Source organism: Embiotoca jacksoni, unplaced genomic scaffold (assembly GCF_022577435.1).
Source record: "Embiotoca jacksoni isolate LCO1_2020_lvr unplaced genomic scaffold, fEmbJac1.0.p SCAF_79, whole genome shotgun sequence".
In the NCBI taxonomy this organism is placed as follows: Eukaryota; Metazoa; Chordata; class Actinopteri; family Embiotocidae; genus Embiotoca; species Embiotoca jacksoni.
The window spans coordinates 830668-850667 of NW_027185435.1; the positions used below are offsets into that span (position 1 = coordinate 830668).

Genomic DNA, 20000 nt, shown 5'->3' on the forward strand with positions numbered 1-20000 from the left:
CTGTGATTATGATTCATACACTGATCCGAGGCCAGTATGTAGGTGTATCAACCGCTAGATATCAGACAAGCTTTAAAGAATATATATATAATATAATATAATATAATATAATATAATATAATATAATATAATATAATATAATATACATGATATATAGACATTACAGCTGCATGAACTTCATCAGAATTGAATGTGGAGAAATATGCAGCAGGAAGATGAAACATGTTCATCAGCAGGCGCTCCTCTTCCTCCTCCTCTTCCTCCTCCTCATCTTCCTCTCTTGGTGTGTTACCACCACCAACTGTCAGTCACTGGGATAACTCACGTTTCCATCACTGCACTCAGAGACTCACCAGGAAACTCACTGTTCAAGGTGAAGGAGGAAGAGGTGTGTTTTTAGTTTGTGGTGGAAGATGTTCAGAGTTTCTGCTGTCCTGATGTTGGTGGAGCTCATTCTACCATTTAGGAGGAGGACAGAGGAGGAGGAGGAGGAGGAGAAGCGGAGGGAGCAGGCTGGGATGTAAGGTTGGACCATGTCCTGGATGTACACTGGACCCGATCTGTTCGCAGCACAGTATGCAAGTACCAATGTCTTGAAATGGATGCGGGCAGCTACTGGTAACCAGTGAAGGGAGCGGAGGAGGAGGAGGAGGAGCGGAGTAGTGTGAGTGAATTTTGGGATGTTAAAGACCAATCGAGCTGCGGCATTCTGGACGAGCTGCAGAGGTCGGATGGTACTAACAAATAGACCTGCCAGGAGGGAGTTACAGTAGTCTAGATGTGAAATGACCAGAACCTGGACCAGAACCTGGACCAGAGCCTGGACCAGAACCTGGACCAGAACCTGGACCAGAACCTGCACCTCCTTCTGAGTGAGAAGAGGACGTATTCTCCTGATGTTGTGCAGCATGTATCTACAGGAACGTGTTGTTGCAGTGATGTTGGCAGTAAGAGAGAGTTGACTGTCGAGTGTCTCCGAGGTTCTTATCAGTCAGGGTCGGGATAACAGAGTTGTTGAAGGTAGTAGTCAGGTCGAGGGTGGGAGAGTCTTTCCCTGGAAGGAAGAGCAGTTCGGTCTTGTGGAGGTTGATTTCCAGGTGGTGTGAGGACATCCACTGAGAGATGTCAGTCAGACAGGCAGAGATTCATGCTGCTACCTGTGTTTCAGATCTGGAAAAGAGAGGATCAGTTGGGTGTCATCAGCATAGCTGTGGTAGGAAAAGACATGCGAGTGAACGACAAAGCCGAGAGAGTCGGTGTACAGAGAGAAGAGGAGGGGACCCGGGACGGAGCCTTGAGGGACAGATATATATATATATATATATATATAAAACTATGTATATAGTTATTATATATATACAGTTATTATATATATATAGTTATTATATACAGTATATAGTTATTATATATATATACAGTTATAATATAGTTATTATACATATATACAGTTATTATACATTATATATACAGTTTATATATATATATATATATACAGTTATTATACATATATACAGTTATTATACATTATATACAGTTATTATATATATATAGTTATTATATATATACCGTTATTATATATATAGTTATTATATATATATATAGTCAGTATATATCTATACATATATATCTATATATATATACAGTTATTAACATCAAACTAGTCTGAGAAGAAAACTGCAGAAAAGCATAAATGAAAGATCTCCACATCATCAGCCTGTTAATGTTTGAGCTGAATGTGACTGCAGGAAGCTGAAGAAGCTGCTGCGGAGGAGGAAGTCGGAGCTGGACTCCAAGCAGGAGGAGGAGCTGAACCAGACGCTGCATCGCCACGAGAAGGACCACATCCTGGGGCCCTTCGTGGGCCTCAGCCCCGAGTACATGGAGATGAGTGAGTGGAAAAAGCGCCGGCTCCTCCGTGTCCTCGAGTCCTCGAGTCCTTGTGTGCTCCGTGTCCTCCATGTCCTCGAGTCCTCCGTGTCCTCCGTCTCCTCCGTGTCCTCCGTCTCCTCTGTGTCCTCGGGTCCTTGAGTCCTTGTGTGCTCTGTATCCTCCATGTCCTCGAGTCCTCCGTGTCCTCCGTGTTTTCCGTCTCCTCTGTGTCCTCCGTGTCCTCAGGTCCTACGTGTCCTCCATGAACTCCACATCCTCGAGTCCTCCGTCTCCTCCGTGTCCTCCATGTCCTCCGTGTCCTTGAGTCCTACGTGTCCTCGATTCCTCCGTGTCCTCTTGTCCTACGTATCCTCGGGTCCTACATGTCCTCCGTGACCTCCATGTCCTCGAGTCCTCGATTCCTCCGTGTCCTCCTCCATGTCCTCGAGTCATCTGTGTCATCCGTGTCCTCCGTGTCCTCCATGTCCTCCGTGTCTTTGAGTCCTATGTATTCTCTGTGTCCTTGAATCCTCCGTGTAGTCATGTCCTCGAGTCCTCCGTGTCCTCGAGTCTTCCGTGTTCTCTGTGTCCTCGAGTCCTCCGTGTTCGCTGTGTCCTCTAGTCCTCCGTGTCCTCGAGTCTTCCGTGTAGTCGTGTCCTCCATGTCCTCGAGTCCTCCGTGTCCTCGCGTCCTCCGTGTCCTCGAGTCCTCCGTGTTCTCTGTGTCCTCGAGTCCTCCTACAACTCAACAATCACAATAAATATAGTAACTTTTAAATAAAAAACAAACTAAACTTTATTATTTCTCTAATGATACAAACTTTACTCTGAAGCTCAACTCTGGCTGTTCTCTAAATAGTTTTTCGAATAAATAATAAATTTAAAATTTTCTGATCAACCTATATCAATCTCAGGTTACTTCCAGCCCACTTTCAGATTAAGCCCCGCCCCATCGCAGTACAGATTCAGATCATTTCGTTGGTTTAACAGATATAGATTATGCTGTACTCGCTCATCCCTATTCCCCTTCACGCGTCCCCCCTTGGTCCCACGCCCCAGACTTTGAGAACCAGTGAAATACTCAAACATGCCTCTAAGATGGAAAGACTCCACGGCAGCAGGCAGTATCATCCAGGTGGAACCGAGTATTGGATGCAGCACAATGAGCTTCTTGATCAGCTCTCCTTGATTGAATCACTTCTGCATTGTTTCAGTCGATGAACGTCCGTCACCACGTTCATCTGCTCCAATCAATATTCATTCTTATTTCTTACTATGTTTCTGATCTCAGACCTGCTGAGAACTAAACACACTTAGTGGAGAGTAATGAGCTTCACAACAGGAAGTATTGGACTCCTCCCATCTGTAGGTGTATTTGGATGTTCAGAACCACGTCCAGATGTTTGCGGGCTGATCGTACTCGGCCCGTTTATCTCTGCAGTCATCCAGTTCGGGATGGTGACGCTGTTCGTGGCCTCCTTCCCCCTCGCTCCGCTCTTTGCTCTGCTGAACAACATCATCGAGATCCGCCTGGACGCCAAGAAGTTCGTGATGGAGCTGCGACGGCCGATCGCAGCCAAAGCTAAAGACATCGGTAGGTGTCCACTTCAGCTTCTGTCCGGAGGGTCTGTCGAGCCCAAACATGCACTCAACACTCCCAACGAGCCTCTCATGCAGAGCGCTGCTGCCCTCTAGTGGTGGCTGGCAGGATGACCGTTCCTCTGTCTGTCTGCAGGTATCTGGTACAACCTCCTGAGGGGCCTCAGCAAGGTGGCGGTCATCGTCAACGTAAGTGGAACATGTGTTCACCGTCTTTGGGTCCAACCTGTCCGTAACAACCCTCCAGATGTTTGGACCTCTGGTGGAGTCCACAACATCATCGCACACCGAATCTCCTCAGTTACACACTTTACACACGTGTGGCAACGGCGACACCTAGCGGTCGCACGGAGAACTGCACTTTCACATGTCAGCGGGGCCACAGGCGGCCCACGACCCACGGTTTGAACAGCCTTCCTCTGACAGCTGGACACAGAAGGAACGCCATCATTTATTCCTGCTCACGGTCGTCATGACGACAGTAAACAGACTCTCTCCCTCTCTCCGCAGGCCTTCGTCATCTCCTTCACGTCGGACTTCATCCCCCGGCTGGTGTACCAGTACACCTACAGCCCCGACGGCAGCATGCACGGCTTCATCAACCACACGCTGTCCTACTTCAACGTCAGCGACTTCCAGCCGGGCACCGCCCCCCTGCAGCCGCTGCACCTGGGCTACAGCGTGGACATGTGCAGGTGGGGCTCTCCGCGCTGGGTTTGGGTCCATGTGTTCAAAGGAAGCGATGAAAAGGTCTTTCCTGAAGGTGTGAATGTGTCCGTGTGATCAGGTACAAGGACTACAGGGAGCCTCCGGGGTCCGGCACGCCGTACGAGCTCTCCAAGGAGTTCTGGGCCATCCTCGCCGCCCGCCTCGCCTTCGTTATCGTCTTTCAGGTTTGAAACGTCCCACAGATATTCATATCAAAGCACACCAGCTGCAGCCGGCCGCACGCTGTCAGACACGCCGCTCACCGTCCTCGGTCGTACTTCAGGGAGGCGGAGCTAACGAGTCGTCCGTTTGATCTTCTGCCTCCGAGCGAAACGACGTGATTAATTGAGTTGAAGATGTAATGAAGGACGAGAGCAGCTCTCTTCTCCATCCGGTCCGACTCACCTGCTGCGGTAAAGATGGTGCTCAGTCGCCATGGAAACACAAAAACAACCTACTCTAATTACTGTGTGAGGATTCGGTACGAAAGCTGATTGTCACCAGATTAATAACCAATAAATACAAAATAGAAGAAGTTCACGTGGAACCAGAAAGGTTCTGTGAGGGTCAAATGGTGAAGTGTTGATTTTAACACGTCATACTTCATAACAAAACAAAAACAAATATAGGAGATGCTGCTGACTGTGTTTTTGTTGTTAAAAAATAACATCAAATTAAAAAAAGGCATTTTAAACTTTTGAAACGATGATTTAGAGTCTCATAATTAAAGTCATAATTACAAGAATTGTTTCGAGACTGAAAATGAAACCGTCATATTTGAATATTGCATTGATTTGTTAACGGGTTTAAAAGCTGAGCGCAAATCTATGATAGATCCATAAAGAAGTAGAGCGGTAGAGTGTGATGACAGAGGAGGTCGATCTGATCTCTGCTCGCTGTCCTTCAGAACGTGGTGATGCTGATGAGCGACTTCGTGGACTGGCTGATCCCCGACATCCCCAAGGACATCAGCCTGCAGATCCACAAGGAGAAGATCCTCATGGTGGAGCTGTTCATGAAGGAGGAGCAGGGCAAGCGGCTGGCGGCGCGGGACGGCTGCCCCGCCCCCCCGTCGGCCCACCAGAGTCCGCCGCGGCCGCGCTCACGCCAACAACGCAACGAGCAAACACAACAAAGTGTAAAAATGTAAATCAGTCATTTAAAGTTCAAACAGTTCCTCATCATCAGTCGTTCCGTCCAACACGTCCAAAACTTCCAAAACGTCCAGCACGTCCAAAACGTCCAGCACGTCCAACACTTCTTCAATCTTCTCTGGATGTTTCTAAAGGAACAACAAGCCATTCGCTGACCGAGGCGACCCGTCGGAGGACAGCGTCCTCCAGTCCGTCCATCCAGGACAGCTCTACTATCCTATCTTCTCCTGACGCCTTGTATCAAGCTTCAACAGCCTTTTTTTTAATTATTTTTTGCACAATTATGTACAAATGCAGGAATTTCTCAATGTGCTTTTTGAATATGCAACGTGGTGTTTGGTTGTCGGGATGAACGGCAGGTTGAAACGGACCTTTTGTGTCCTGTTGATTTGTATGATTCTTTTGTATGTTCTTTCTTATATTTGTTACATTGTGAGGAGGATCAAACACGGCCAGAGATATACTCGCTTTTAGCGACACGTTACACGCATGTGCACGACGGCTGCCTCATATTATCATATGTGACCGCGAGACACAAAACACACAGGAACAGTAGGGGGCAGTGTAGGGCAGGATGGGGACGGGACAGTCTGCTCATACCCACATGTATGAAGAGGAAACCTGCACTAATAAATGGGATTTTCATCCCCAGACTTGTTGCCATGCTAACCGTTTCCATCCTGCAGACCTGCAGCTTGTAGTTCTGTGGTGAGACGGACGTGAACAGCCGGTTGATCTCCACCAGCACACGGAGCAGTTAAAGGTTTCCAGGTTTAAAGTAAAGCACAACGTGATGTCATGCTGCGGCTCCCCCTGCTGGTGGTGTCCTATTACAGTCGGACTCATCTTACTGACAGCTGTCAGTCAGAGCATCTTGATCCCTTCAGCTCCTTGATGGCTGATGAACGAGCTGGTTTCTAGCTGTCACTTCATCACTGACAACAAAACAATGAGCCGCAAGACACCAAAACGCTTTGCAGAGCTGAGAGGACGTCCCCGTCTCCGTTAGCAACGCCTTTTATATCACATGCTAATATTACAGCTAATATTACAGCTAATATTGGAACTGATGAGTCAGCTTTCAACCAGCAAGAATCAAACCTGATGTAAAAAGATATGAAACATTTCCTGCTGCTGGCTGCAGTCGTTCTGATGTGTTCCAGATGTTGTACTTGTGTTCCAGATGTTGTACTTGTGTTCCAGATGTTGTTCTTGTGTTCCAGATGTTGTACTTGTGTTCCAGATGTTGTTCTTGTGTTCCAGATGTTGTTCTTGTGTTCCAGGTGTTGTTCTTGTGTTCCAGATGTTGTACGTGTGTTCCAGATGTTGTACTTGTGTTCCAGATGTTGTTCTTGTGTTCCAGGTGTTGTTCTTGTGTTCCAGATGTTGTACGTGTGTTCCAGATGTTGTTCTTGTGTTCCAGATGTTGTTCTTGTGTTCCAGATGTTGTTCTTGTGTTCCAGATGTTGTACTTGTGTTCCAGATGTTGTTCTTGTGTTCCAGATGTTGTTCTTGTGTTCCAGGTGTTGTTCTTGTGTTCCAGATGTTGTACGTGTGTTCCAGATGTTGTACTTGTGTTCCAGATGTTGTTCTTGTGTTCCAGATGTTGTACTTGTGTTCCAGATGTTGTTCTTGTGTTCCAGGTGTTGTTCTTGTGTTCTAGATGTTGTACTTGTGTTCCAGATGTTGTTCTTGTGTTCCAGATGTTGTACGTGTGTTCCAGATGTTGTTCTTGTGTTCCAGATGTTGTTCTTGTGTTCCAGATGTTGTACATGTGTTCCAGATGTTGTTCTTGTGTTCCAGATGTTGTACTTGTGTTCCAGATGTTGTACATGTGTTCCAGATGTTGTTCTTGTGTTCCAGATGTTGAGGAGGGTGATGTGTTCACATGATGAGGTCATTTCCTGTCAGTGGGATCTGAAGTGAATCCTGATGTTAGAGTACTGATAGAAGTACAACATCTGGAACACAACGCAGGACTTTAACTATGAGAAATGTTTCTGATGCACCTTCATGAAGCCGAAGGGACACAAACCTTGATCAGATGCCCCCCCCCCCCCTCGTCGTGATACATGCTAGCTAGTTAGCATACAGAGCTAGCAGCTGTAAATACAGATGTGATGACTGCGTGCTCCTCGAGGATCTCCCCTCTCATCTTGTTCTAGTTTGTTTTCTGGAGGGAAACTCAGCGACTCCTTATGTTCAAACAGGAACTGTCACTCAAACCGGCTCCACCCGATCATGATGCCTTCCATGAATCTCACACATCATGTTTCCGAACGATGCAGCGACTCAAGAACAAAGACTGAATCCTTCTTTTTTATATTCATCAGACGTGAAGAAGGTGTGAGCGCCTGGACCTCCTGCTGGAGGCGTGTCCTCCTGGGAGACGGTCCTCCTGGAGGCGTGTCCTCCTGTGCTGTACAGATATTCAGACACATTTAACAATGTTTTATCCTCTTTTGTATGTCCAGTGACTCTGAGGTAGATGTTTGGTAGTTAAAGTGTTGAACATGATGAAACGCTGAGCGACTCTCTGACTGTCTTCATCTGAATCATGATGCATCTTCTTTGCTGGTTGTGGAACAGAAAACTTTACGCTACTTCTTCCCGGGTCGGAACCAGAACTGCACATGTTCTATTTGCCAGATGTTTGCTTGCTGCTGTGTGTGAGCAGGTTGGTGTCGGTGTTGGGTGGAGATCACGTGCTGCAGGGCGTCATGGTAACGACCTGCCGCCTCCGACATAATAACAACTCTTCTCATGTATGTCGAAAACATTTCCAACATGTGAGTGTTTCTGCATGTCTGACCGACCGTCTGTCTTCATGTTGGAACTGCAAATAAACCAGCAGAGACCTGCAGCCCACCTCTTATTATCATATTATTAGTAGTATTCCATCCATCATCTCCACCCGCTCTATCCTGAACAGGGTCACGGGGGGCGGAGCCTGTCCCAGCTCACATTGAGTGAAGGCAGGGTTCACCTGGACAGATCACCAGTCCATCACAGGGACACATAGAGACAGACGGAAACAAAGACCGTTCACGCTGTCATTCACATCTCAGGGACATTTGTAGAACCACCAGTTAACCTGAGGTTCATGTTTCTGGATGGTGGGAGGAAGCTGGAGAACCGAGAGAACCCACGCAGGCACAAGGAGAACCTGCAGACTCACACAGGAAGGCCGGGATTCGAACCCAGAACCTTTTCGCTGTGAGGCGACAACGCTAACCACTGAGCTGCCCTAATATAAGGCAAGGCAAGTTTATTTGTACATCACATTTCAACAACAAGGTCATTCAAAGGGCTTCACATAAAACCATTAAAAGCATCAAAACATCAGGCGAAAGAAAAGAACATTTAAAATCAATTAAGAACATTTATTAAAACATTAAAAACAGCCATTAAATAATTTAACAAATTAAAAACAGGTTAAAAGCTACAGTGCAGTTTAAGAAATAAAATACAGTAATAAAATGCTGAAATACAGTAAATTGATCAACATCCTTAAATCTGGTTCAATGAAAGGCAGCAAACAGAAAAGTCTTCAGTCTTGATTTAAAGGATCTGAGAGTCTCAGCAGACCTGCAGCTTTCTGGGACTTTGTTCCAGATATGTGGAACATAGAAACTGAACGCTGCTTCTCCATGTTTAGTTGTGACTGTGAACAGAAAGGAGAGCAGCAGACGACCTGAGGGGTCGGGATGGTTCATAAAGGAGCAGCAGATCACAAATAAACCGTTCAGAGCTTTATAGACCAGCAGCAGGATGTTGAAGTGGATTCTGTGTTGGACAGGAAGCTGGTGTAAAGACCTCAGAACTGGAGGGATGTGGTCCAGTTTCTTGGTCTCAGTGAGGACTCGAGCTGCAGCGCTCTGAATCAGCAGCAGCGCTCTGACTGACTTTTTACAGAGACCCTTAAACACACCGTTACAGTAGTCCAGTCTACTGAAGATGAATGCACGGACAAGTTTTTCCAAATCCTGTTGAGACATAAGTCCTCTAATCCTTGATATGTTCTTCAGGTGATAACAGGCTGATTTTGTAACTGTCTTGATATGTGTGTTCAGATTGAGATCTGAATCTATGACGACAGACTTCTGACTTGGTTTGTGGTTTTTAACATCAGTGACTGACTTTCAATCGTTCTTCCTCGACACCAAAAACAATGACTTCTGTTTTATCTTTGTTTAATTGAAGAAACTTCTGGCACATCCAGTTGTTGATTTGTTCAATGCATTTACAACCCTTGTCTGGGACTATAGTCCGCTGGCGATATAGTTATGTAGATTTGTGTCGTCTGCATAATTATGATAACACACTTTGTTGTTTTCCATAATCTGTAGATGTTGAACAGAAGAGGTGCTTGGTGGGGGAGGAGGGGGAGGAGGGGGAGGAGGGGATCCTGCCAGTAAAGTTCTTAATTACTGTAAAATGATAAAAACATTTCAAGATTAAATGTATTTCGTTCACAAAACATATCAAATATTATAAACATAAAAAGTCCCAGTAAGTGATCATCAGCTGAGAGCTCTTCTGGTTCTGGTTCTGGAGTTCAGCCTCATCTGGACCGAGTTGACGGCTGTACAGCAACAGGCGGAAGTGAAAGTAAAAGTCAAGTGTTTCCGGGTTCATAGGTCACCAGCAGTCCGTCACCGCCATGAGCTGCCGGGAGTTTAACGTCGTCCTGCTGGACATCTCCAACCAGCTGACCGCCGACCAGCTGAAGGACATCAAGTTCCTGGTTCGGGACGTGGTCGGGAAGAGAGAGCTGGAGAAGGTCGATAAAGGACTGAGGCTGTTCGAGCTGCTGACGGAGAGAAACAAGCTGGCAGCCGACAACACGGACTACCTGTCCGGCCTGCTCCGACAGGTCCATCAGCACCGGCTCTCAGACAGACTGGACAGCTTCACCTCCGGAGCCCCCGGAGCCCCCGGACCCACCGGACCCACCGGACCCACCGGAGCCCCCGGACCCACCGGACCCACCGGAACCGAGCCGAACGAGCAGGAAAGAGGTACGAACCGCAGGGAGGGAAGGAGGGAGGGAGGAGGGGGGCGGTTCAGGGAAAGCCGAGTGTTTGCAGGAAGACTGCTGCCACAACAACAACAACAACAACAACAACAACAACAAGATTGAAATAATTAGAGCCCGAGCACCGAGCATCGGTGTGAAGCCCTGTTGTTGTTTTTCATCAAAATGTTCTCATTCTTGGACGTTCTTCTTCTTACGTGAAGTGATTTTCCTTTTTGGACTCTTCATCATATTCAAAAACTCATGAACGTGGAAACACATTTGTCTCCCGGTGAAAAATTTCGTGCCAAACGTCTCGAGAGCGCCCCCTACAGAGATGCCCCGGCGGCCACATTTACCTAAATTCACGACATCCGGTGGACACGTGTATCACACCTGGACGCACTAAAAAGTGACATCGCACCGTTACGTCAACTCGACAGGAAGTCCACCATTTTGAATTTAGTCTCCATTTTGGGTGATTCTGACACGTTGTACTTTGTCGAACTCCTCTGAGGGATTTTGTCCGACCGACTTGAATTTAGTTTCTATGGATAGAAAACATGTTTGGGATTAAAAGTTATCAAAATAATTTGTTTTCATCGACGTGTGTGCCCGTAAGAGGCGGCCATTTTGAGATCTCGCCATGAAACTAGGAGTTTCTTTAAATCTTATGTACATGGACCGACCTTCTCCAAACATCACAGGTATGATAACAGCCCCGCCCTGAAGACCCCTGTGGGGGAATATTCGCTCATAGTCATAGCGCCCCCTGTTGGCCACTGGAAATGACACTTTTCATACTTTCACATTCTACGTCGAGCTGGTTGATCCCATGAACCTAAAGTCGGGTCACAATAACCTAAACATGTAGTTCGACTTTGTCAATGGGCATCGCCGTGACGATGCGGCAAAGTTTGATGTCTCGCTGTGACACAGGAAGTTGATGTTTAAGGTCAAAGGATGGTTGACACCTCACGAAACGTGTCACATACATCCGGCTTGGTGAGACAATACATCTGATGTGTTTTGCGAATATAATAGAGTAAAGTGGAATATAGTAAAGTAGAATAGAATATATAATATAGTAGAATAGAGTAAAGTAGAGTAGAATAGAATATAGTAGAGCAGAATACATCAGAATATAATAGAGTAGAGTAGAATATAGTAGAGTAAAGTGGCGTATAGCAGAATAGAATATAGTATAGTAGAGTAAAGTAGAGTAGAACAGAATATAGTAAAGTAGAATAGAAAAAAAATATAATAGAGTAGAATATAGTAAAGTAGAGAATAATAGAGTAGAATAGGATATAGTAGAATATAGTAGAATATAATAGAGTTGAGTAGAATGGAATATAGTAGAGTATAATATAATAGCGTGGAATATAATATAGTAGAGTAGAATAGAATATAGCAAAGTAGAGTAGAATATAGTAGAATATAATAGAATAGAATAGAGTAGAATAGAATATGGTAGAGTAGAATATAATAGAGTAGAGTAGAATATAATAGAGTAGAGTAGAATATAATAGAGTAGAGTAGAATATAATATAGTAGAGTAGAATGGAGCTTTTTCCAGTTTTTACAGGCACCAGATGCTGAGTGAAGGGAAACTGTCCGTCATGTCGTGACGTGTCCACCTGAGTCAGCTGACCTGTGACATCACTGAGAATAAAAACTACTGAGGAGAGATTCATGAACCTTCAGAGACTCTGAGTCTCTGGTCCACCCCGTTGCTAGGCGACGAAGCCTTTTAAAAGATGTGATTGGCTGATAAAAAAAAAAAAAACTGCCGACCGGACAGCGACCTCCAGTGGAAGTTAGATGAAGTGCGTGTTTGTGTGATGACTGCTGATGAAGGTTGAACAGACTCCAGTCATTTCTACACTCAAACATCTTCATCACTTCATTGCATCACATCATCTGTGTTGTTGTCTTATGGTGCTGTTGTGTTGTTGGTTTATTGTGTTACTGTGTTGTTGTTGTGTTACTGTGTTGTATTCTTGTGTTGTTGTTGTTGTGTTACTGTGTTGTTGTTGTGTTACTGTGTTGTATTCTTGTGTTGTTGTTGTTGTGTTACTGTGTTGTTGTATTCTTGTGTTGTTGTGTTACTGTGTTGTTGTATTATTGCGTTGTTGTTGTGTTACTGTGTTGTTGTATTCTTGTGTTGTTGTTGTGTTACTGTGTTGTTGTTGTTGTGTTACTGTGTTGTTGTATTCTTGTGTTGTTGTTGTGTTACTGTGTTGTTGTTGTTGTGTTACTGTGTTGTTGTATTCTTGTGTTGTTGTTGTGTTACTGTGTTGTTGTATTATTGCGTTGTTGTTGTTGTGTTACTGTGTTGTTGTATTCTTGTGTTGTTGTTGTGTTACTGTGTTGTTGTTGTTGTGTTACTGTGTTGTTGTTGTGTTACTGTGTTGTTGTTGTTGTGTTACTGTGTTGTTGTATTCTTGTGTTGTTGTTGTGTTACTGTGTTGTTGTATTATTGCGTTGTTGTTGTTGTGTTACTGTGTTGTTGTATTCTTGTGTTGTTGTTGTGTTACTGTGTTGTTGTTGTTGTGTTACTGTGTTGTTGTATTCTTGTATCTTGTGTAATGATGTCATTGTGTGTCCTCTCCCTCAGAACGCCTGGACGTTGCCTCCGAGGTGGTCGCTGCCAACTTGGGGAGGTCCTGGCGTAAACTGGGTCGCCGGCTGGGTGTCGGAGACGTGAAGCTGGAGTCCATCTCTCAGCACCATCAGTTGGACCTGGAGGAGATGGCGCTACAGCTGCTGAAGGAGTGGAGGAGGAGTCGGGGGGGCGGAGCCACAACACACCAGCTGATCCAGGCTTTAAGAAGCTGCCAGTTCAACCTGACCGCTGACAGAGTGGAGGACCGACTGGCAGAGCTGGAAACATGTGGAAAGTAACACCAGAGGACTACACACAGGAAGTGGATCTCCTGACTGATGGACCAGAGATGGAAAGATGATATGATTGAGACAAAGAAAGACGGGACAACGGATCCATTCATTACATTCAGGATGTTTATCCAGAGATCCTCCAGCAGGACTCGCTTCACAAACGTCAGGGATGTGATGTCACACGTGTTCTCTGAAGAACTACACTTGTTTGTGGTTCCTGTAGATGTTTCACCTTCATCTGAAAGTTCTACTTTTAAAACTCCTGTGGACCTGTTGACGTCCTCGAAACCTCAGACTGGATATAAAAGAGTTCGTAGCTTCAGGTCTGTAAAATGGTTCTGATCCAGAAGTGTCTTCAGCTGCAATACCAGCGAGTGCCACTAGAGGTCGGCTCCAAAAAGCCTCCGGCTCCATAGACTCCCATTCAACTTCTCTCATCAAATCCAAAGTGAATAAAATGTGTCCATCAGTTATCTCGGTGTTGTTAGCTAAAGTCACTCCTTCTTATTAGTTTTCTGGAGGTCCATCTGAAAATAATCCCTCATTCATTAGAAAAGAAGATTCAAGAAGACCTGTTTTTGGGGGCGTGTCTGTTTGATTGACAGGCCTGTGGTGCAGTCAGGTTACAGCTATCGGTGGGCGGGACGTAGTATCGTCAGGTTTCCAATCAGATCGGTCAGATCTACCGCTGGCTCCTCCCCCAGCTCGTCCAAATATGGTCACTGACATCACTGATGGTTGATGACCTCACTGATGGTTGATGACATGAGGTCTTGTGTGAGTTGCCGGACATCCTGGTACAGTTTTATTCTCGTTTCAGTTCGTACATTAACGTGATGAAAATCCTAAAATAACGTGAACACGTCACCTGTTGGTTTTATTCACTTTAACATCAGCGTGTTTAATGAAGCTGATCGTTCTGCCCGGCAGCAGCATGGTGGACGTGTAGACTGGGTTTGGTGTTGCGTTCAGGAACAGCCCAGTGGTTCCTCCTTCCACCCTGAAGTCGCCCCTTCTGAAAATCATCTTTAGAAAATACCCCTCAAAAAGCCGTCCAAATATTGTGTGTGTTTAAATATCCGTGAACCTGAAACGTCTTCAGGAAGCTCAAAGCGGTCCGGTTGCTTTCAGGACCTCCGACAGACTGAATGATCGTCTTCATCTGATCTGGATGTCCACCTTCCACCAAAAAGCAGGAGCTTCTACTTTAATAATGTGTTGTGATGAATTGAAATGAGTCGGGATGAACTACAATAATAGAAAGAAAATAGCTCTACTTTTTACATGAAATGAAAATAAAAGGAAATATTTGAAATCAACTATCTTTATTTTTTGCCATTTTATTTAAACAATCAGACAGAAATCATCTTTTAATGCCTCTGAGTTCTGCAACCCAAACTGCCACCTGCCAAACATCCACAGCTCAGTCCTGGGCATGCAATGATGTCATCAGGTTGGCAGGTCAAAGGTCACGGGTGTAGTTTCTGCAGAGAAAATGGAAATAAATGATCGCTGAATATTCCAGTCTGGGACAGAAACATGGCTTTTTCCAAAATATACACCATTTTTAAACGGTTCCCTCGTGTGCCTTGAATACAAACCTGAAAGTGTGTGTGTGTGTGTGTGTGTGAGTGTGTGTGTGTGTGAGTGTGTGTGTGTGTGTGAGTGTGAGTGTGAGTGTGTGTGAGTGTGTGTGAGTGTGAGTGTGTGTGAGTGTGTGTGAGTGTGAGTGTGAGTGTGTGTGAGTGTGTGTGAGTGTGAGTGTGTGTGAGTGTGAGTGTAAGTGTGTGTGTCCTTCTGTCAGCGTTCTCTGATACTTTCTTCTTCTCCATCAACTTACAACACTTGTAGAGTCTGTTCAGCCTGTCGATGTCGTTCTTGCTCATCTGGGTCGCCTGACCGAAGGACACGCTGCTGTTGGGGATTGGCACCATGGTGGGACGGTTGTTCTTAGAGAAGGCGTACCTGGAGGAGGACACAATAGAGTAGGACACAATGGAGGAGGACGTAATGGAGGACGACACAATGGAGGACGACACAATGGAGGATGACACAATGGAGGAGGACGTAATGGAGGAGGACACAATGGAGGAGGACGTAATGGAGGATGACGTAATGGAGGAAGACACAATGGAGGAGGCCACAATGGAGGATGATGTAATGGAGGATGACACGATGGAGGAGGACGTAATGGAGGAGAATGTAATGGAGGAGGACGTTGGATCTTTCTGGTGAGGAACTTCTTTCATGGGAAAATGTTTCAAACCAGTTTCCCGTTGGTTAAGCTTTCACTGGTTCACACTATCGTAGTGGACAATGTCTGCATACCTGACACTGAGGAAGAAGTCAGAGAGGAACGTGAAGAGTCTATGAAGACAGATGAAGGTAGATGAAGGTAGATGAAGATAGATGAAGGTAGATGAAGACAGTTGAAGATGGATGAAGGTTGATGAAGGTAGATGAAGACAGTTGAAGATAGATGAAGACAGTTGAAGGTAGATGAAGACAGTTGAAGATAGATGAAGATAGATGAAGGTAGATGAAGACAGTTGAAGATAGATGAAGGTAGATGAAGACAGTTGAAGGTAGATGAAGGTAGATGAAGATAGATGAAGACAGTTGAAGACAGTTGAAGACAGTTGAAGGTAGATGAAGGTAGATGAAGATAGATGAAGGTAGATGAAGACAGTTGAAGACAGTTGAAGGTAGATGAAGGTAGATGAAGATAGATGAAGGTAGATGAAGACAGTTGAAGACAGTTGAAGGTAGATGTAGGTAGATGAAGATAGATGAAGGTATATGAAGATAGATAAAGGTAGATGAAGATAGATGAAGGTAGATAAAGACAGTTGAAAATAGATGAAGATAGATGAAGGTATATGAAGATAGATGAAGATAGATGAAGGTAGATGAAGATAGATAAAGGTAGATGAAGATAGATGAAGACAGTTGAAAATAGATGAAGGTAGATGAAGCCAGATGAAGACAGTTGAAAATAGATGAAGGTAGATGAAGATAGATGAAGATAGATGAAGGTAGATGAAGACAGTTGAAAATAGATGAAGGCAGATGAAGACAGTTGAAAATAGATGAAGGCAGATGAAGACAGTTGAAAATAGATGAAGGTAAATGAAGGTAGATGAAGATAGATGAAGATAGATGACGATAGATGAAGGTAGATGAAGATAGATGAAGGTAGATGAAGACAGTTGAAGATAGATGAAGGTAGAAGAAGACAGTTGAGTTAACTGACAACATGTGAGTTAATTGAAGGCACACCTGGGGATGTATTTTAAGGCCACACCTCAAACACTGCTTCCTTGTTTGAAATCATGGGAAAGTCAAAAGAAATCAGCCAAGAAATCAGGGAGAGAATCGTGGAGCTCCACAAGTCTGGTTCATCCTTGGGTGCAATTTCCAGATGCTTGAAGGTGCCACGTTCATCTGTGCAAACAATTATACGCAAGTATAAACATGGGAATGTCCAGCCATCACACCGCTCAGGAAGGAGACGGGCTCTGTGTCCCAGAGATGAACGTGTTTTGGTCCGACATGTGCAAATCAACCCCAGAACAAAAGCTAAAGACCTTGTGAAGATGATGGCTGAAGCTGGTAAGAAAGTGTCATTATCCACAGTAAAACAAGTCCTGCACCGACATGGGCTGAAAGGCTACTCAGCAAGAAGGAAGCCATTACTCCTAAAGAAACATAAAAAAGCCAGATTACAGTTTGCAAAAAGACACCAAGACAAAGACCTTAACTTCTGGAGACATGTCCTGTGGTCTGATGAAACTAAAGTGGAGCTGTTTGGCCATAATGACCACCGTTACATTTGGAGGAAAAAGAGGGAAGCTTGTAGACCTGAAAACACCATCCCAACTGTGAAGCATGGAGGTGGCAGCATCATGTTGTGGGGCTGTTTTGCTGCAGCAGGAACTGGAGCTCTTCATAAAATAGACAGCATCATGAAGAAAGAACATTACCTGGAAATATTAAGGCAACATCTCAGGACATCAGCCAGGAAGCTAAAACTTGGGCGCAAATGGGTCTTCCAAATGGACAATGACCCGAAGCATACTGCCAAGGGCGGCACGGTGGTGCGGTGGTTAGCACTGTCACCTCACAGCAAAAAAGGTTCCGGTTTCGAATCCGGTCCTGGGCCTTTCTGTACGGAGTTTGCATGTTCTCCCTGTGCTTGCGTGGGTTCTCTCCGGGTTCTCCGGCTTCCTCCCATCATCCAAAAAAAAAAACATGCACCTCAGGTCAGGTTACCTGGCGCTGCGCTAGTGGCAGCCTGCTGCAGCAGCTCCCCCCTGAGAGCCCCCCTGCTGTAGTGAAGACATTTCCCTTTGGAGATTAATAAAGTGTATAAAATCAAAAAAAAAAATCAAAAAAAAAAATCTAAATAGTTAAAAAGTGGCTTGAGGACAACAAAGTCAATGTCTTGGACTGTCCATCACAAAGCCCTGACCTGAATCCCATCGAAAATTTGTGGGCAGATCTGAAAAGGCGTGTGCGAGCGAGGCGGCCAACAAACCTGACTCAGTTCCACCAGTTCTGTCAGGAGGAATGGGCCAGAATTCCATCAGAGTACTGTAAGAAGCTGGTGGAAGGATACCCAAAACGTTTGACCCAAGTCATGCAGTTCAAAGGCAATGCTACTAAATACTAAGGAACTGGATGTAAACTTTTGACCTTGAAGAAAGTAATGAAAAATTCTCTAAAATATTCTCTTTCTCATTATTGTGACATTTAGCAAAAGTTAAATAATGTTGGTAATCCTAACGGACCTGAAACAGGAGAGGTTTAGTCTGATTTAACTTCAGACAGTGAGAAAAAAAGTGTTATGTGTCTTTTTGCACAGTGTATGTAAACTTCTGGTTTCAACTGTAGATGAAGGTAGATGAAGATAGATGAAGGTAGATGAAGACAGATGAAGACAGTTGAAGACAGATGAAGACAGTTGAAGATAGATGAAGGTAGATGAAGATAGATGAAGATAGATGAAGGTAGATGAAGGTAGATGAAGATAGATGAAGGTAGATGAAGACAGTTGAAGGTAGATGAAGGTAGATGAAGGTAAATGAAGGTAGATGAAGACAGTTGAAAATAGATGAAGGTAGCTGAAGATAGGTGAAGGTATATGAAGATAGATTATGATAGAGTCGAGGACACCATGAGGCCTTCCTACCTCTCATACTGCATCACAGAGTTGTAGTCGTAAGGAGTTCCCTGGTTCAGAGTGTCTATCTTATAGAAGTTATACTCCATGTCTGCAGAGAAGGGAGACAATATGAAACCACAGCCTTTCGCTTGATTGACAGGTGCCTCTTTGCACCTCTTTTTGCTCATCAGTTCCACCGTCACTTCATGTCCTGTAACCATCATCAGATTTTCTGTGTAGCATCAGTTAGACTACTTCTGCCTCTAAACCAGTTTCAGGTGAGGTACCAGTGGGCGGAGCTATCTCACCATCGATGATGTTATCCCAGTAGACGGCGATGTGGTTGTCCCTGTCGGAGCGGGTCTGCTCGTGGTTGAAGCCGAGGGCGTGGAGCAGCTCGTGCTGCACGGTGCCGTGGTACAAACAACCCTGACGGGCCAGAGACACGGTCTGACCGCCGCCCTGACGGCCCACGAAGGAGTAGCAGCTGTTAACAGTCAGAAGTGGTCATGGACGTGGAGCTTTCAGGACACGAAGAGCAACATGTGAAACTTTCTGACCTCAGACTGGACAGAAACATTTTCATAGCTTCAGGTCTGTAAAATGGTTCCGATCCAAAAGTGTCTTCAGCTGCAATACCAGCGAGTGCCACTAGAGGTCGGCTCCAAAAAGCCTCCGGCTCCATAGACTCCCATTCAACTTCTGTCATCAAATCCAAAGTGAATAAAATGTGTCCATCAGTTATCTCGGTGTTGTTAGCTAAAGTCACTCCTTCTTATTAGTTTTCTGGAGGTCCATCTGAAAATAATCCCTCATTCATTAGAAAAGAAGATTCAAGAAGACCTGTTTTTGGGGGCGTGTCTGTTTGATTGACAGGCCTGTGGTGCAGTCAGGTTACAGCTATCGGTGGGCGGGACGTAGTATCGTCAGGTTTCCAATCAGATCGGTCAGATCCACCGCTGGCTCCTCCCCCAGCTCGTCCAAATATGGTCACTTCCTGCTCCAAACCGCTCCGAACTAGCAAAGATGGTGACGGACAGAATCTGAACTGGAGGATTCATAACGTTCACAAACCAACGATGACATCACTGATGGTTGATGACATCACTGATGGTTGATGACGTCACTGATGGTTGATGACATCACTGATGGTTGATGACGTCACTGATGGTTGATGATTCTGATTGATCCTAATATATGATGAGTGATAAATTATTTCCAGAAGGACCAGAACACTGATTTAATTCATCCAGCGACACCATGATGATTTGTGGGAAACATTCACTAACTTTGTATTTCAGGAGAGATCTTTTTCAACGTGAGTCTATTGGAGACTGCCCCTAGTGGTCCTCAGTGGCACTGCAGCTTTCAGACCCGGAGACTCTGAACACTTTCATATAAAGTCTGAGTACAATGAAGGCAAAGGACCGGTAGGGGGATAAGAACATAAAGATACCCGCTCCTGGACTCGATGCTCAGCCACTCGTGATCCCCATTCTGGTAGGGTCTGAAACGGATGCAGGAAACTGCGGAGAAAGACTCCAGTCCACGAGTGATGATGGACACCTCGCGAGAGGCTGGCAGGACA

The 20000-nt window shown here is 45.1% G+C and overlaps 3 protein-coding genes across 7 annotated transcripts in view; 2 read left to right on the forward strand and 1 right to left on the reverse strand.

The window, feature by feature from the left end:
• The window catches only part of ano1a (anoctamin 1, calcium activated chloride channel a), a 94817-nt gene extending 86619 nt beyond the window's left edge, over positions 1–8198 (forward strand). For all 5 annotated transcript variants that reach the window (XM_069177931.1, XM_069177932.1, XM_069177929.1 and 2 more), the window contains 6 exons: positions 1746–1888; positions 3311–3463; positions 3605–3657; positions 3979–4163; positions 4256–4361; positions 5084–8198. In XM_069177931.1, the coding sequence (XP_069034032.1) occupies positions 1746–1888; positions 3311–3463; positions 3605–3657; positions 3979–4163; positions 4256–4361; positions 5084–5326 (883 nt within the window). In that variant the 3' untranslated portion in view covers positions 5327–8198. The remainder of the gene's footprint in view (positions 1–1745; positions 1889–3310; positions 3464–3604; positions 3658–3978; positions 4164–4255; positions 4362–5083) is intronic.
• Positions 8199–9852: 1654 nt separating this feature from the next.
• Positions 9853–14565, forward strand: fadd (Fas (tnfrsf6)-associated via death domain). The gene is made up of 2 exons (XM_069177935.1): positions 9853–10351; positions 12968–14565. The coding sequence occupies exons 1-2, from the start codon at positions 9994–9996 to the stop codon at positions 13252–13254; spliced, it is 645 nt and encodes a 214-aa protein (XP_069034036.1). The 5' UTR covers positions 9853–9993; the 3' UTR covers positions 13255–14565.
• Positions 14555–20000, reverse strand: part of LOC138215669 (low choriolytic enzyme-like) — a 7106-nt gene continuing 1660 nt past the window's right edge. Inside the window, exons 5-9 of the mRNA XM_069177941.1 lie at positions 19869–19989; positions 18721–18899; positions 18440–18521; positions 15089–15213; positions 14555–14732 (exon numbers count right to left, since the gene is read on the reverse strand). Coding sequence (XP_069034042.1) covers positions 14731–14732; positions 15089–15213; positions 18440–18521; positions 18721–18899; positions 19869–19989 — 509 coding nt within the window. The 3' untranslated portion in view covers positions 14555–14730. The remainder of the gene's footprint in view (positions 14733–15088; positions 15214–18439; positions 18522–18720; positions 18900–19868; positions 19990–20000) is intronic.